The sequence below is a fragment of the Stegostoma tigrinum genome, chromosome 28 (genome assembly GCF_030684315.1).
Source record: "Stegostoma tigrinum isolate sSteTig4 chromosome 28, sSteTig4.hap1, whole genome shotgun sequence".
NCBI lineage: Eukaryota > Metazoa > Chordata > Chondrichthyes > Orectolobiformes > Stegostomatidae > Stegostoma > Stegostoma tigrinum.
In genome coordinates this window covers 10714801-10733818 of record NC_081381.1, presented here as the reverse complement: position 1 = coordinate 10733818, position 19018 = coordinate 10714801, and the positions used below count along the sequence as shown (strand labels likewise).

Below are 19018 nucleotides of genomic sequence, written 5' to 3'. Positions count from 1 at the left end.
CCGGGGCAGGTATCAGATCTTGTGGTGGGAGAGCATTTTGGTGATAGAGACCATAACTGCCTCACATTCTACATAGCTATGGAGAAGGAGAGGATTAGGCAAAATGGGAGGATATTTAATTGGGGAAAGAGGAAACTATGATGCGATTAGACATGAGTTAGGAAGCATGGACTGGGAGCAATTGTTCCATGGTAAGGGCACTATAGACATGTGGAGACTGTTTAAGGAACAGTTGTTGCGAGTGATGAGTAAATACGTCCCTCTGAGACAGGCAAGAAGGGGTAAGATAAAGGAACCTTGGATGACGAGAGCAGTGGAGCTTCTCGTCAAAAGGAAGAAGGTAGCTTACATAAGGTGGAGGTAGCTAGGGTCAAGCTCGGCTCTAGAGGATTACAGGCAGGCGAGGAAGGAGCTCAAAAATGGTCTGAGGAGAGCCAGGAGGGGGCACGAGAAAGGCTTGGCAGAACGGATTAGGGAGAACACAAAGGCATTTTACACTTATGTGAGGAATAAGAGAATGGTCAAAGAAAGAGTAGGGCCAATCAGGGATAGCATAGGCAACTTGTGTGTGGAGTCTGAGGAGGTAGGGGAAGCCCTAAATGAGTTTTTTGCTTCTGTCTTTACGAAAGAAACCAACTTTGTAGTGAATGAAACCTTTGAAGAGCAGATGTGCATGCTGGAATGGATAGAGATAGAGGAAGCTGATGTGCTGAAAATTTTGTCAAACATTAAGATTGACAAGTCGCCAGGCCCGGACCAGATTTGTCCTCGGCTGCTTTGGGAAACGAGAAATGCAATTGCTTCGCCACTTGCGAAGATCTTTGCATCCTCGCTCTCCACTGGAGTCGTACCTGAGGACTGGAGAGAAGCAAATGTAATTCCTCTCCAAGAAAGGAAATAGGGAAATCCCCGGCAATTACAGACCAGTAAGTCTCACGTCTGTCGTCTGCAAGGTGTTAGAAAGGATTCTGAGGGATAGGATCTATGACCATCTGGAACGAGCATGGGTTGATTAAATGCAGTCAACACAGCTTTGAGGGGGGCAGGTCATGTCTCACAAACCTTATCGAGTTCTTTGAGGATGTGACTAGAAAAGTTGATGAGGGTCGACCTGTGGACGTGGTGTATATGGACTTCAGCAAGGCATTTGATAAGGTTCCCCATGGTAGGCTCATTCAGAAGGTCAGGAGGAATGGGATACAGGGGAACTTAGCTGTCTGGATACAGAATTGGCTGGCCAAGAGAAGGCAGCAAGTGGTAGTAGAAGGAAAATATTCTACCTGGAAGTCAGTGGTGAGTGGTGTTCCACAGGGCTCTGTCCTTGGGCCTCTACTGTTTGTAATGTTTATTAATGACTTGGATGAGGGGATTGAAGGATGGGTCAGCAAGTTTGCAGACGACACAAAGGTTGGAGGTGTTGTTGACAGTATAGAGGGCTGTTGTAGGCTGCAGCGGGACATTGACAGGATGCAGAGATGGGCTGAGAGGTGGCAGATGGAGTTCAACCTGGATAAATGCGAGGTGATGCATTTTGGAAGGTCGAATTTGAAAGCTGAGTACAGGATTAAGGATAGGATTCTTGGCAGTGTGGAGGAACAGAGGGATCTTGGTGTGCAGATACATAGATCCCTTAAAATGGCTACCCAAGTGGACAGGGTTGTTAAGAAAGCATATGGTGTTTTGGCTTTCATTAACAGGGGGATTGAGTTTAAGAGTAGTGAGATCTTGTTGCAGCTCTATAAAACTTTGGTTAGACCGCACTTGGAATACTGCGTCCAGTTCTGGTCGCCCTATTATAGGAAAGATGTGGATGCTTTGGAGAGGGTTCAGAGGAGGTTTACCAGGATGCTGCCTGGACTGGAGGGCTTATCTGATGGAGAGGTTGACTGAGCTCGGACATTTTTCACTGGAGAAAAAAGGAGGTGGAGAGGGGACCTAATTGAGGTATACAAGATAATGAGAGGCATAGATAGAGTTGATAGCCAGAGACTATTTCCCAGGGCAGAAATGGCTAGCACGAGGGGTCATAGTTTTAAGCTGGTTGGTGGAAAGTATAGAGGGGATGTCAGAGGCGGGTTCTTTACACAGAGAGTTGAGAGAGCATGGAATGCGTTGCCAGCAGCAGTTGTGGAAGCAAGGTCATTGGGGACATTTAAGAGACTGCTGGACATGCATATGGTCACAGAAATTTGAGGGTGCATACATGAGGATCAATGGTCGGCACAACATCATGGGCTGAAGGGCCTGTTCTGTGCTGTGCTGTACAGTACTGTTCTATGTTCTATTCTGGAATTCCCTCCCCAAGAGAATTGTGGATCAAGCTACAGCACACGAACTGCAGTGGTTCAAGAAGGCTGCTCACCACTTTAAGGGTAATTAGGGGAAGGTGACCCAATGAGTACTGGCCTAGCCAGTGCTACCCACACCCTTGAACAAATTTATAAAAACTAAAAACAAATATCTGGGTCATCTGGGGCAGCACGGTGGCTCAGCGGTCAGCACTGCAGCCTCACGGCGCCAGGGACCCGTAAACTTAAGGAAGTCCCAAAGGGACACTATGAGGCAGCAGGTTCTGCCACTCCTATGAGGCAATGTTTTGTTGAAGAACACACAGTTAGTGTGAAGGTGAGGGTCACTCCCACAACACTGTGTACTGACCAGGGAGTTTTGTTCCCACTGATTGAGAATCCCAGACCCAATGCCCTCATCTCCAGCACTGCCAGCATCTGACTAAGAGTTAACATTCAGGGGGTCAATGCAAAAATTCGAGGCATCTAATGATTCACTGAGTAAGGAGAGTAAGCTTTGATTTATTAATAGCCCACTTCAGTTTCATTTTGATGACATGATGTTCAACTGCATATAAACAGAGTTTACAATATTATTGCTGACAGTAAGCATGTAATGAATCAATCTTTTCAAATGGTATTTTGTGAAATCATAATTCAGATTGATGTCCAAATCCAAAATTGGGAAGTTTATCCTCTTTGGTAAATTCCTACAGAGTTCTAAACTAACAACCACACTCCAACAATCACTCTATGCTAAAAGCTGCCATGAAAGTCCCAGGGGCCCTAAAGAGGTTTGCTTCTCAAAACAAAACTCTTCCACCAAGAGAAGGAAGGCATGGTCACGTTGCAAACTCACTGTTTCCACAGTTAAACACCTCAAAACTTGTGTTAGTTTTGGCAGGAATTGTTTAATCTAATGCACAGGCGAATGGAACAGCACGTGTGACTGCAGGCTCTCAAGCAGTGGGAATAATTCAATGACCCACCAAAACACCCAGCAAGGGCCACTGATACAGACCCAGCAAGTGATGCTCATATCTCAGAAATGATATTTTTGATAATTGAGAAAGGTCATCCTTAATCTATGCTAATTTTTGTTGCTCAGATATAGGAAGCGGTTCCTGATTGGAGGAGAAATGTCATCGATGCGAATACTGAGGATCGGTGGGACAGTGGGTCATTAAACATTCTGTCTGAGCCAAGTTCAGACATGTCAATCTCCCTTCTCAGGCCTGAGGTGCTTTCTCCAAATGAAATTTTACACTACGTTGCTGGCTGAGCATTTATTGCCCATCCCTAGTTGCCCACAAACTGAGAGGTTTAGTAGGCAGTTGTGAGTCACATGTAGGTCAGATCAGGCTAAGAATGGCAGATTTCCTTCTCGGATGGAGATTAGTGAACCAGCTGGATTTTTATGACAAATTGACAATGTTCATTATTAGACTTTGAATTCCAGATTTTTTTTGTGAAATCAATTCCGAATTCCACCAGCTGCCATGGTGGGATTGGAAACCAAGCCCCCAAGACATTACTATAACTAGTCCCAGTAACAATACCATTATATCATATCATCACTTTCCCCTAACCCTCCATACAGCTCCTAACCTAGTATGGTCCAACAACTGCAGCAGTGTCTCTTTCTTTTGTACCTCCTCCATTTTGAGTCTTTTTCCTTCTGTCGATTTTTCAATTCACTGATTTTAACATTCTGCCCAGGCACACACTTCAAAAGGCTATTGAATTGGCATGACAATATCAAGTGAACAATGTTGCTCTTGTATCATTGCCCACCTCATCATCATGTTATTCCTCTTTATTATCCACCTTTTCACAAAACCCCACACCAAACTCTGCAGCTCTCTATTCCACTGTCAGTTCAATACCCGTAAGTAAATGTTCGCTATAATCTTAATCCTCAATGCCTTAACACATCATCAGCCATCCTCAGTCATTATCCTACTCAGATGGTTAAATTGATCCAAATGTCTTCACTTATTTAAAGGCTTTCTTCCACGGCTATTCCAAGAAACTATTACCACTTTGATCTTAGCCATAGTGATTTTTATTATATAATCCATGATTATTATCAAAGCACGGTCCTCACTACCAACATCAACACCAGTGGGTTTACCCCCACCGAATATTTATAAACTTCAGTATGATACACTGATGTCAACAATCCCTGTCTAAAGGTTAGTATCTGTTCAGAAAGCATGTGCACACAGTGGGAAGCAGGATGGTGTTTAGTCATTGGCTGCAGCCAATCAGCTACAGATTACAAGGACCACACACAACTATCCCCAGTTACTGGGACATGTTCACGGACCCAAATTCTAAAATAAAAATCAACATCTTCACTGCAGCAGGCAGCAAAAGAATGACAGAGAAATCTAACAGATGCAGCACTTTGTTGTCGTAAAAATACCAAAGCTATCAACTTCCCTTTTGTAATTTATTGTAAAATATCCGGGAATGGTGGAACATTTGCATCCCAGCTTTTAAAATATACATTTCAGCTTACTTATTCTGTGCTTACTTTTATGTACTGCTATTATAAATTCCTATGTAAACATGTCACTGATGTTACATCCTCTCATCAATGGTGGCGTTCGAGTATTTCCACCGGTGATTACAGCACAATAACTTTACAAAGGTTCATTTCCATTGCAACAGTGGACAGAGGAACTTCTAAAGCTATTTATCTCTAAATTACTAGAAGATACAAATTTAAGCACTCAAGATAGGTTGTGAATGAATGAGGCTTACACAAAGTTTGGAGGAACAAATTTTCCAGAATCCGATTAGAGACATCAGTAGATTGAGATTTTTTTTAAACCCTTTGTGACAAGCCCTCCCCCTCCCCACGCTCTGTCCCCTCACCCTCCCCTGACCCCCATTACTCTGTGCTGCCCGATCGACTCAGCAAGTCCCATCTATCATCAGCCCTGCCCGGTGTTTTGTCAAGTCCCTCGCCGATGGGTTGGGTTTGGAAGCTGGTCGTCAGCATGATGCAGAGAGCTGCTGCTTTCTCAACCCAGGGGAAGAAGCAGCCTGCACCCTTACACCACAGCCCATAGGTCAGAGCCAGAACACATCCAGCTAGAACCTGGGTGAACAACAACAGGGGAGAGGGAGAGGAGAATTTGAATTATTGTCTCCAAAGGAGACTCAGCTACAGCATTTGTTCCAATTTGGATCTTCACAAAACAGAGACTCTGTCCACACATGCAGTTTACAAGCTGTACCATCCTAAAAGCTGCAGGTTTGATTCAGTGAGGTGGTGCTGTGTCTGTCTTTTCATCTGGTGAGGGCAAGACTGCAAGGATTTAATGCAAAATATAAACATCAGCCAAAACAGTGCTCCCCAGTTAGTGGTTTTACTGTGCGTGCGGGAAGACAGGACTATCCTGTCAGTATGGAGGGAAAGCAAAACATATTATTAATTTTAAAATGTTGTCACTGAATATAATTCTAACCCACACAGCACAGTGCATCAAGCAGCAATCTCTCCCAGACAGTTTAAGTGATCTAATTGCTGTACTCCCCCCTTGCCTTATCTAGGGTTCACTACCTATACACGGCTAACAGTGACAGTCTCCAACTAAAGTGAACTCTTCAAATTAACATGAAAATTCAAAGTTTGCTCTTCAGAGTTGAAGGTAATTAATTTCCCTGAATCCTCAACAAAAAAAAATTAAAATCGACAGTTTGGACTATGGGCTCAGCCAGTCCCTGCATTCCTACTGCTCGGGTCCCCGGATTGTCACAATTGCCAGTCTGAATTCAGTTCAAAGGTCATTGGCCCTTGACACTCTGCTCAATTTAACATCGAGAAAGCTCAGCGTGAATCCATTCGATCAAACCCGAGCTTTCCCATCACTCAAAAAGAGAAGCCCCTTTGCTCTCCCAACTGGAGTGGGATGTAGTTTAATGGGACACTGGTCACCCGTGAGCATCCTTCTCTGATCTGAGAGAGCATCAGTGTCTAAGGGCTGTCCTGTCCCTTTAGAAAATCATGACTATTCTATTCCTCCACTTACTTCTCATCTTTCCCCACACCCTCCCCCACCCCCAGGCCCCCATCCAAGTCCCTGGAGTGCGAATTTAATTAAATGACCTGCCTCTTCCTCACTAAAACCATAGAGTGTAGCAGAAGTAGGCCATTCAGCCCATCAAATCTGCTCCACCATTCAATCAGATCATAGCTGATCTGATCATCAAGTTCATCTTCCTGCCTTTTCCCCAAACCCTTCATTCTCTTACAGATTTAAAAAACCCTCAGCCTTGATTATATTTAATCATAGAATTGCTATGTTCAGCCCATCAAGTCCACACTGACCCTCTGAACAGAATCCCACCCAGAGCCATGCCCTACTGTATCCCTGTAACCCTGCATATCCCATGGTTAATGCGCCCAGCCTGAACATCCCTAGACAATTTAGCATGGCCAATCCAACTATCCTGCACACCTTTGGAATTTGGGAGGAATCCGGAGCACCCGGAGAAAGCCCAAGCAGACACGGGGAGAATGTGCAAACTCTGCACAGACAGTCGCCCGAGGCTGGAATCGAACCCGGGTCCCTGGTGCTGTGAGGCTGCAGTGCTAACCGCTGAGCCACCGTGCCGCCCACGTGACCCAGCCTCGACAGCCATCTGCAGAAGAGAATCCAACATCTTTGCTATCCTCGAAAATTAAATTCCTCACATATTAAATGAGTGACCCTGTATTCCGAGATGATACCTTCTGGTCCCAGACTCTCCCACAAGGGAGAAGAACCACTCCACATCTCCCCTGTCAACTCCCCAAAGAATCTTGTATGTTTCAATAAGGTCAGCTCTCGCTCTCCTAACCTCCAACAAGTACAGGCCCTATCCACACAGCTTCTCCTTGTTACACAGTCTCTTCATACCGAAGGATCAGCTGAGTGAACCTCTGAGAGAATAACCTTGGGCTCGCAGGCTGATGGTAACAGGCATACCAAAAGACAACAATCTGCATTTATGTTCCATGCTCAAATATAGTGAGTCAACTTAAGGTGCTTCACAACAGGAATAGAAAACAGAAGCTGACACTGAGCCAGAGGCATATTGGTGCAGATAGATACAAGCTCAGGTTGAGGGTTAGGTTAGAAGGACCATTTTAAAAGCAGTAGGGACCGAGTTAGAGAGGAGGGGATTGGTGAGAGATTGAGCGCTCAGGGGCTTGGCAGCTGAATGCATGGCTGCCACTGGTGGAGTGATCAGTGATGGTTCAAATATATATCAGCCAGAGTTACATTTATTGTGGAGAAGTGATTGAAACATGAAGCTTCGTGGCTTTCAGTTCTAAAACTTGAGGGAAAAAAAAGCTTTTCAGACACAAAAAGGAGGCCAATTTGATGAGCTGCTTCAGTCCAACCAGGGCCTGAAATAACTCTGGGGACTAAAATCAAGTCCAAGGCATTTATGAATACATCCAGGGTGAAAGGATAAATCAGGGAAAGACAGTGATGCTGACCAAAGTAGCAAACTGTGTCTGTGCAGTTGGAAAATGCTCCACTGTACAAAGTGAGTACATTGCATCAGTCTTCTCTCCAGTGAGCACAGTGTAGGTACAGAAATCAAAGTGGGACATGAACAGATTAGCATTGAGGGGGAGGAGGTGTTAGCAGCTTTAGTGATTTAAAATTGGGTAAATTCTCAGGCTCAGACAAGATGTATCCCAGGCTGCCGTGGGAAGGGATTGCAGGGTTGCTGGCAATTTTCATATTGTCTCTTGGACACAGAGATTCCAAAAAGGACTGAAAGACAGCTATTTTGAACCCATTATTCATGGAGAAGGAGGGGAGGAATGAAGCAGGAAACAATAGGCCAGTGAGTCTTAAAATCAGTGGTCAGGGAGCATTTGGTAAAAAAATTCCAGGGACAGAATTAATCTCCACTTGGACAGGCAAGGGCTAATGAGGGCCGGTCAGCTTGGCTTTGTCAGGGAGAGGTCACATCTGGCAGATCTGATTGAGTTTTCAAGTGGTGTGAATGAGGGCAGTGCTGTGGGTGTAGTCTACGTGAACTTTGAGACCACTTTAGACAAGGTGCTGCATGGGAGAGGCTGCAGGATCCACGGCAACTTGAAAAAAATCTCATCCAAAGTTGGCCGAGAGTCAGGAAGCAGATGGTCGAACAGTGTTTTTGCGACCGTGCTGGGTGCTTTCCTGTTTTTTTGTAATCTGGGCACGAAGGAAGAGGTCTGACGCAATCTGCTGAGTTACCATAGTATGGTGGTATGCTGATGGTATGGTAAACAATGACAAGGAAAGCCTTTAGGCAGCATGTAATGTTGAAAGGGTGTGGTGGCGCATTTTGGAAGGACTAACAAGGGAATGGAAGGGAGTGCACAATTAATTTTAGAATGGAAGTTCAGAAGATCAAATGGACCTTTGGAGCATGACCATAGAGCCACGTAGACAGCAGGACAGGGAGTTTGGATAGTTAAGATGATATATGGGTATTTGCCTTTATTAATCAAGGAACTAAATACAAGAAGAGTGAAATGATGGAGATGTAGAGGATGCTGGTCAGGCCACAGCTAGAGTACTGTGTGCAGTTCTGGTTACCACAGTATAGGAAGTATGTGACTGCAGCAGAGAGGGTACAGAGGTGATTCACCAGGCCACAGGACCCAAAACATTAACTGATGTCTCTCCACGGATGCTGCCGGGCCGGCCGACATGTATTGTGGGGTAATGATCGAACGTGTGTACGTGCGTGCAGAACTTTCCTGACACAAAATGGAGGCCATTTTGAGGAGCTGCTTCAGTCCATCTACAGGAAATAACATTATAAATACCTCGCTGAAGTTTCTCCAGCAATTTCTGTTTTTGTTTCAGACTTCTAGTATCTCCAGTTCTTTGTTTTATTGAGCAGGATGTTGTCTGGGCTGGAGTGACTCAGCTATGAGGGACCAGATAGGTTGAGGGTGTTTTCCTTAGAGCAGAGAATACTGTGGGGCACCTGACTAAGATGTACAAAGTTCTGAGGGGTATAGATAGGGAATAAAGCTTCAAAATTTAGTAGAAGTATCAATAACCAGACACATAGTTTTAAGGCAAGATACAGATGGTTCAGAGGGAAATTAAGGAGGTTTTTTCCCCCCCTCAAGAGGGGGGTGGGTATCTGGAACTCTCTGCTTGAAAGGGCAGTAAAGGCAGGACCAGGGCATATCAGGTTATGCACCAAGTGCTGAACAATGGGGTTAGAGTGCAGTATTTAGGGTTTGATGACCAGCAGTTTTTTTTTAACATTTGGACAGTTCTCATTCTCCTGGAGAGCGGTTGGAGTTTGCCCGTGATGGTACAGGGTGGTGGTGGTTTGGAGGATGAGCAAAAGGTCACTGACCAGAAGATCTCCAGATTTAAATGACTGATTCATGCTGATTGATCCAACTACATTTGGGGCCAATGGGAACTCACTACAGTTAGGAACAGCATCATAGGATATGGGCAGGTAATGGCCTAGTGGGACCATCACTGGACGGTTATTCGAGACACCCAGGTAACATTCTGGGACGATGGCTCGTGTCCCACCATCTGCAGTGGCAGAATTGGAATTCACTTGAATAAAAAATCCGGAAATAAAAAGATCTAGTGATGAACGTTGCTGATTGTCGGAAAAACCTGTCTGATTTACTAATGCTGTTTAGGGAAGGAAACTGCTGTCCTTACCTGGTCTGGCCTACATGTGACTCCAGACACACAGCAATGTGGTTGAACCTGAAATGCCCTCTGGGCAATTAGGGATGGGGCAATAAATGATTGCCTAGCCAGCACTGCCTACATCCTGTGAATGACAAATGACAAAAAAATGTTTCCCTTCCTGTGTTTGCATTGACCCATCACTACTATTTTACTGGCATTTGATGTCTCTGTTGGTTGGAGATGGGGTTCCTGCCTCTGATTTGGGAGGAAATCTACTGGATAACCGGGTTGTCCGGTCCCTAGTGTCAGAAGCTGCGGATCACAGTGCTGGCATGGGACATATCTGGACACTGGAAGACCAGGAGGAAGCATTTTTCACATTGGCTTGTTCAGACATCATTGGACACACCTATGCAGCAGGTGGGACTTGAGGCTGGACCGTCCAGCTCCAAGGTAACTGCACTACCATCACACCCTTCGTGGCATCTTGAACCATCATTCATCTGAGCAGGATCCTGGAGGGCTTTTGGGTCTGTTTTACTGCCAGGAGCAGGTAAAGATAGGAGGCCCCTTGTGCTGACGGTGGTGAACTCCCAAGACCTGTTGCTGCTGAGCTGGAATCTCACCAAGAAGTGGGCAGCAGCCTGCAATTTCCTGAAACACTCAGACAATTCGATGCCAGTATTTGCAGCATACAATGGAGAAGAACTTTAGCATTATCAAAACTTACAGCACCAAAAGGAGGCCATTCAGCCCCAAGGTGCCTGTACCAGTTCTCCTGCTGTCTTCACCCTCTCGGGCAGTGCTTTCCAGATCATAACTACTCACTACAAATATAAAATGTACAACACCATGGGTTTGCTTTACCAGTTTTCTACATTATGCTCTTTGCTTACTGAGAACCTAAAACACCTTCCTCATTAATATCCCTCACAACAATTCACCTCACCCTCCCTCCAACAACCCAACTGATGCCTTGGTTTCCTCAGTTGACACTGTGGTAATGAGACAACTTCAACTCTCAATACAGACTCAATTTCAATCTGCAAACAGAAATATTGAACATTGAAATCCCACTTGAAATTCCAACCCTGCCAATTATCGAAATTCTGTGCTGTGAATGTAAGACAGAGGATCCAACCACTAAAGTGACTGTGGGATCTAACTGTGTTCCAGCAGGCAGTCAGGCCTATCAATAAATAATTTAAACCTGGCTCTTCACCCTTCCATCTCTTGGGACTGCAGTGTTACAAACCATGCATCTTCTTAAGACCTCTCATGCGGCAAATAGCAATTTATCAAGTTCCATCAAGAGATCTGTTCATTATTTGCATCCAATATGTTTCTTCTAAATAACACAAAATAAATCCATATGTCAAAAGATTATACGTTTAATTTTTTGTTTCATTTTTCATTTAAGCCTTCCCTTCACTTAAACGTGCTTCATCCTTTCACAAACGCATTAAGTGATGAAGAAACAGATTTCCGTGGACATGGGCTGCCCTCAAATGCACCCACAAAGTTAACATTTTTTTCAATCGTTATTGACTGTCCAGAAACACGAGCTCCTGTAAAGCCCTAACATCTTAACTTGTTTTACATTCCCATCATCAATACACCAACTCCCCATAACACAACTCCATTTTGAAAATCTGTATCCTCCTCCTTCAATTCCTTCATGGTCTCTCTCAGAATCTTTACTGTGTAGGAGGTGGCCATTCAGCCCACTGTACCTGCACTAGCTCCCTGGGCACTTGGTGCTTTTCTCCCACCCTTTCCCCAATCCCTGAACCTTGAATGAATGATTAAATAGAAACTATGTCCTCCTGAACGCCTCAAGTCTGCTGCCCCTGCATTTCCAGGCAGTGGGAACTCTCTGATCAGAGAGATTCAAAATACCAAACAGATTCTCCCCATCACTGTCATCTCCTCCAGCCCTACAACTGAGTTCTAAACGCTATTTCAATTCTGGCTTTGGAGTATCCCAGATTGGTATCACTCCTTCATTAGTCGTTGCCAGTGATGGGGAAAAATTGGAAACCAGACAGTGACCTATTACTTAATGCTAAATTTACAGGAGGCTGCCTCCTCCCCAGCCAAAACTCAGTCTGTTTACACAGGCTTAAGGTACTTAAACCATCCAATGCCCTCCCCTGCATATCCTTAACCTTAAATATTAAAACTGGCCATCATTAACATTATTTTGATATCAACTGATTGGCATCGCTACCCGAGCTGATAGATCCTCTGGGACTGACAGCTGTGATTGCCATACAGGTGGGTGGGATTGGATCCTCATAAACCATTGACCCTTCAGAATGACCAGTGGGCAGGGCTGGGCTGATTGACCCATCCAGGGTACTGAAACCAACAGACTGGGTAACTTTTCTCATTTGTGGTGATTGGTCAATTCCGAGTAGTGAGGAAATTGAACAGCGAATGTAAACCACATTTAACAAATGATTCTGGGAACTTTATAAGAGCAAGTCCCATGCGTTAGTATAAACAGAATCAGGCGTCACGAAGCACACACACACCCCCCGTTGACACAGACCACTCGAAGCCAGTACAGGGACAGCTGCTTACCTGCTGCACTGCTGCCAGGCTCTGCAGCTGGGCGCTGCTCAGGTGCTGCTGTTGTAGGGCTGCAGTTTGCAGCATGAGGTGCTGCTGTTGGGCAGCATACATCTGCTGGAGGTACTGAGCGGCAGTGTTGGGCTGGCGATGGAGAGCCTGCTGGATCACCTGGACACAGGATTGAGACAGAAAGAAAGACAGACAGGAGTGAGGAGGGGGAGGAGGGGGGAGGAGGAGGGGGGGGGAGAATATGAGAATCACATCAGTACCAGCAACAAAGTTAACATATACACAGTGAGGGCAGACTCCAGCAGCCAACAACTATTATTTCTCCAGATGCTTAGATTAGAGAGATTAATTCCATACAGTGTGGAAACAGGCCCTTCAGCCCAACAAGTCCACACCACCCCTTGACGCATCCAACCCAGACCCATCCCCCTATAACCCACACACCCCTGAACTCTACGGGCAATTTAACATGGCCAATCCACCTAGCCTGCACATCTTCAGACTGTGGGAGGAAACCCACGCAGACACAGGGAGAATGTGCAAACTCCACACAGACAGTTACCCGAGGCTGGAATTGAACCCGGGTCCCTGGCACTGAGAGGCTGCAGTGCTAACCACTGAGCCACCGTGCCACCGTGCCACCCTAATCAACCCTTTGCTGATCAAAGTCCATTGAAAAATCCTCATTGCTTTCAATAACAAAGTTGCGTTAGTTTGAAAAAGATCTGGCAGCATCGGCAATGAGAAAGCAGCGTCAACTTTTCAAGTCCAATATGTCTCCTCTTCAAAGCAGAGAGGACTCAAAACATTAACGCTATCTCTGTCCGAACCTGCTGTCAGATCAGATGAGTTTCTCCAGCATCCATACAATCTTGCTTGTACTTCAGTCACGTTAATGCTTTGATAACAGGAACTGACATTTCAGCCCTTCAAGCCTGCACCACCAGATTATGGCTGCTTGTCATGATCTCAGTTCCACTTCCCCATCCACACCTAACCCCCAACCTCCCTCCTATGCCTGCCAGCCCACTCCCAATCCTCCATTCCTTTGTTCGTCAAAAATCAATCCAACCCTGCCTTAAATAAAAGCAATGAACCAGCCTTTCCTGCTGTTTGGGGAAAAAGAGCTTTGCTCTCTAAGGGATAGATATTTCTTGTCCCCATCTGCCCAAGAGCAATTAGGGATGGACAGTAAATGCCTGTCTGATCAGTTGAGCCCACATCCCATGAATGAATAAACAAAAGTCACAACTACTTTTCCTTGAGCTACATCCTAGTTTCAGTCCCTCCTATAACAGGGAGAACAGCCTCCCAGCGCCTGCCCATCAAGTCTCCTCAGGATCCTTCTTCCGTCCAACATCTAAACTCCATCGGATAAAGGGCAAACTTTTCCTGCTCAGATCAGCCCCTCATCCCAGGAGTGAAGTGAGTCCACCCGCTCAAGATTGTTCCTAATAGAGGTAGATCTTTTTTCAATAAGAGGGGGGCAGAGCTCCAGGTGATGCTCTGGAAGTCTGCAAAAACTAATACCATAGAATCCTTATGGTGCGGATAGAGGCTATTCAGCCCATTGAGGCTAAGTTTAATAGTTTGGCATGTATTGTGAATTACTGAGCAAGAATTCAAGCTTTCAATCATCAATATCTTTAATGATCTTGTTATTTCTGTGACTAGTAATCAGAGAAATTCTGACACTGCATTTTAGGTTCAAAACGAGAAAGACTTAAAAAAATGCTTTTCAAATGCCTGAAGCTTGACAGCATCTTGTGCTCTTTCATTCTCACTCCTACTCGGCAACATAAAGATCCAACAGCTCCTAACCACTTGATAATTTTTGTCTCTGTTCTGTTGTCACGTGAATGAGCAAAGCCACACTGAACAACGGTGAGGAGCTGGGTCACCTGTTAAACAGGGAATGACAAACAACACATTCCAAGGACCAAGGACACAGGTCAGGACACAGAAGCCGAAGTTTAGAACACTGATCTCTTGAGACATTAAAATCAACTTTCTCCAATCTGCGCCCTCTCAACTTCCACTAGCTCTTTGACTGATCTGTCGCTTATGGGTCACAATTCCACGATGTGGCCCGAGTGCCAGGGTTTTACAGAAACACTCCTGCAAAGCTACATGGGAGATTTTACATTGAAGATACCATCTGGATACAAGCTGTGGTTATCATGGCTACCTGAAGCTTGTTTTCAGTTAAAGCTGTTATCTGGTCCAAATCCCCTCATGTTCCCAGTTTCAGCTTTGGTCACAGTTTGCGATCAAGGATGGCAATCCTCAGTTGGCTACATTTTCCCCACCCGGCCTGGGAATACTGTGTCCGAGATCCCAGCCGAAGATCAGAGAGGCTGCACAGGTCAGGGATCAAAGCTGGGAGCTCAGTGCCCATGGTGCTGAGACTCCTATAGAGGGGGAGGAATTGTAATCAATCTGGGGGCTACAGTGACCTGTGAGAGAGCCAAATATGTTAAAACCTCAGAAACTTTGCAATTTTGGATGAAGTGGCCATCACGACTAAACCAAAGCTCAAATGACCCTTTCTAGAAAGAGGTCAAAATGGTAATGAGTCCCATTCCTCATTGTGTCAAAGATTTGTGTAGAAAAATAAGTCAAACTCCTCTCACAATCCAATCACAAAAACAAAGAACTGCAGACTCTGGAAATTTTGAAAGAAAAACAGCAAGTCCCGGAGAAAGTTAGCAGATCTTAGAATTCTTATCAAGAATTACTTGACTTCAATTATTAACTCCGTTTCTCTCTCCACCAATATTGCCAGGCCTGCTGAGTTTCTGCAGCAATTTCTGTTTTTGCTATAAGTCACAATTTTCTGCATTTGTCAGTGAAATGTGCTTACCAAGCAGTGAGTCAAAGTATCTATCCACCCCCAAGTATTTCACAGTCTTTCACTTACTAGACAACAGCAACCGGTATTCACCTTTCACAGAACAAAATGCCCTGATATGTGTCACAGGCTCATTATAAAACAAACAGTGATGCCTTGTGTTACATTAGGTCAAATGACCAGAAACGTGGTCAAAGAGATACACAGTCTACAGAGATAGAGGCAGGCAGGCTTAAGGGAGGGCATTGCAGAGCTTGAGGCCCAGGCAGCTGAAGATACAGACACTAATGGCAGTGATGAGACACCGAAAACAGAAGGAAAGGTGCAGAGATTTTGAAGCACAGAAAGGCAAGAGGAGGTTACACTGACATCCAGGAAGGACCTGAAAAAAAGCTTGAGAGATATTTAATAGAAAACATTTGCTGGACTGGGCACAGAATTGAAAGGAGAGCTCAGTTTACTGGGAGCCAAGCAGGACTTAGGATGGGGGACAGAGGGAGGCCAGCAATGGGCATATCAGAATGATATCATAAAAAGATTCCACTAGAGACTAGCCATGTCCAAATGAAGGCCGGATGAGTGTTTCAGCAGTCGATAAGCTGAGGGGGGGTGGCAGGGGGAAATGCAGGTAATACTACACATGAAGAATACAAAAACAAACCAACCAGACACTTTAAAAACTGTTTTGTTTTGACTTGTGCCAACAACAGGAGTGAAGTCTCTGCCCCAGGTCTGCTGGAGCTTTTTTACCCAATGACCCTAAGCTAACTGTGATGCTAGGTGACGTTAATCTTGCCTTTCTGCTGCTCTAACTCAGTCAACACTGCAGGCTGACAGGCCAATCGTTTTGATCTGCCCATTCCATTTACCCAAAGGATGCACGCAGAGAAGGGGCTTTCCTGTTCTCAGGCAGTGCTGCTGTTTCGAGGAGGAATCAATGTATTTGTACAAAAGCTGCAGACCCCCATCCTGGGATAGTAGGAACTGCCAATGCTGGAGTCAGGGATAACACGGTGTGGAGCTGGAGGAACACAGCAGGCCAGGCAGCAGAGGAGCAGGAAAGCGGGCGTTTCGGGTCAGAAGTCCTCCAACCCTTGGCTGGGCACACGGGCTGATCGGCCCCCAGTTACTTCACTGGCCAGGGAGAACTTCAAAACCAGTTTATGAAAAGCTGCGCAGAGGCTGCAGTAACAGTGTCAGGTTATACCCTGGTGAATTATTTTTACAGTATCCCTCCCTTCCTCAGGGTAGATCCATTCTGGGACAAGTTGCTGAAATCTCACCCACCGCTGAACCCTGTGGTCCATCCATTCATCACGGGCAATTCTCCAACAAAAGGCCACACACTAGCAAGGTCTTACCCAATGGAGAATACCCACCAGGAAGTGTGGCTGACTGTTCTTAACACCAACAAACACCAACTTGAATGTATGGCAGGCAGTTGCATTTTTATAGTGCCTATCACTATCTTAGGTGGTCTCAGAGGGTGTTCATAGCCAATGAAGCACTTTTGAATTGTTGCAGCATCTGCTTATAGTGTCAGCAACTTTACAGCCAACAGATGCACAGTAAGCTCCCATAAGCAGCAGTGTCGCAGCAATCAGTTACATTGGTGATGTTATTTGAGGAAATCAGGGAGAACTCTCCCTCTATTCTTCTAAACAGTGCCCCAGGATCTTCGACACCCATCTGAGGGAGTGGGCAGAGCCTGGTTTAATCTCATTCGAAGAGCACTCAGGTTCAGGTACAAAAAAAAGTCTTCCCTAGACACTTAACAAAGGCAAATTAGTGATTTGGGAAGGATATCCCAGTGCAAGGAGCAAACTGTCGATCTTTAGCAAAGTCATGCTACCCTCAGTTTACAGTCTGGGGACGTACCTGGACTCTGCAATTCAGTTCAGTCCTGGGAAGGCTGTTTCTAAACAGAGACTGTACCGAGTGGGGCTCAACAATTCTGTAGCTTTCCAGATAAACTGATGTTAAGTCCTCACCAACAGACAGAACTTGCCACTAACTGGCAATGTGACTCATTCATTCAAACAATCACAGCAAATCAAATCCCATCTCCTCTCAGATTTATGGAAGGAGCCATTCGCCAACACATGGAGTGAACTCCTTGTGAAACACACAAAACAGCGACACCGCTCACATTCAAGCATTGTTCTGCAGCTGGGTGCGATCACTTCAAATCAAAATGTGACCCCATTAAAAACCAGCAGATGCAAGCAGGCAAGACTATTTGCCAAGTGATCCCTCACAGTCTCTTCATTATGAGCTGTAACACAATACTAAACAAAGACTAAAAATAAATGGTCATTTCTGTTCAGTGCTACCCACTAACCGCAGTATTCATTTTCACAGTTTGCAGGAGGCTCTCACTCACTCCCAACTAAATTATAGAGAAACAGATTTTATTGTAAGAATTCTTTTCTTCAGAAATGTTCCCAATCAATAAACAGCAGCAACACACACACTTTCAATAATGACCAGTATTCAATGCAGTACCTCCAATTCTCAACAGTTCACCAGGAAGGACGGATGTAATACAAAATAGCCACTGAACAGAGAAGGTTTAAAGAGCTATGCAGACAAGTTACTTACAACATAGACACTTCAGCAGGACAAATCAAACTGGCAGTGTTGAAATCTTAAATGACCCTGGTTTGAGAACTCTCTGCAGCCTCACTACCTCCCCATCAGATTCAGGAAATACCAACATGCGCCTTCCTATCTATTTGCAGTTACTGGTCTCTGTGTAAGATTATACTCACAAAGGCCAGTCCTACCTCAAAAGCTGCAGCTGATTATTTCAGAGAAAATCTGCAGCTGCTTCAGAGTAAGCTCAAATGGAAATCTGCAGTGCCACAATGAGTCAAGCGCTTTCCTTTGTGTCAGAGTGACTGAGCTCTGTAACCAGGAGACCAAATGTGGGGAGAGAGGGAGCGAGAGAGAGAGGGCGAACGGGGAGAGAGAGAGGGCGAACGGGGAGAGAGAGAGGGCGAACGGGGAGAGAGAGAGGGCGAACGGGGAGAGAGAGAGGGCGAACGGGGAGAGAGAGAGGGCGAACGGGGAGAGAGAGAGGGCGAACGGGGAGAGAGAGAGGGCGAACGGGGAGAGAGAGAGGGCGAACGGGGAGAGAGAGAGAGAGAGACAGACACAGAGAGAGAGAGAGAGAGAGAGAGAGAGAGAGAGAGAGAGAGAGAGAGAGAGAGAGAGAATGCTTACTGACCTCTGAACTGAACACAGCCTAGCCCTTAGACAAATTAAAAAAACAGGAATATGATCTTAGAGAAAAAACACAAATCAAACCGTACAAAGCTGGATCTTCGCCAAGTGGAAAATATGCTCACAATATTTAGGCATTTAAATCAGTGGTGACACAGCTTTAACCAAATGGCACACAGCTTCAGAGGGACAGCAGAAAGAGCGGAGTATTCATTTAGAGGTCACAGGTCACAGCTGGTAACCATGGCAATTGCTTTATACTGGGCCATCCATTAATAAATGGACACACACACACACACACACACACACACACACACACACACACACAAAGTTGGCCGATGAATGTGGAAGATGTTTAAACGAGTCAACTCTCATTAAGTGCCCCAGACCCT

At 45.3% G+C, this 19018-nt stretch overlaps 1 protein-coding gene across 14 annotated transcripts in view; it reads right to left on the bottom strand.

Annotated features, from left to right (window-relative positions):
• The window catches only part of LOC125466567 (polyhomeotic-like protein 2), a 271012-nt gene that overhangs the window by 122411 nt on the left and 129583 nt on the right, over positions 1 to 19018 (bottom strand). For 11 of the 14 annotated variants that reach the window (XM_048561185.2, XM_059638020.1, XM_048561186.2 and 8 more), the window contains one exon: positions 12551 to 12709. In XM_048561185.2, the coding sequence (XP_048417142.1) occupies positions 12551 to 12709 (159 nt within the window). Of the gene's footprint in view, positions 1 to 12550; positions 12710 to 17279; positions 17351 to 18187; positions 18282 to 18715; positions 18799 to 19018 lie in introns of those variants that run through there. The other 3 variants (XM_048561196.2, XM_048561195.2, XM_048561197.2) reach the window with 3 other exon arrangements.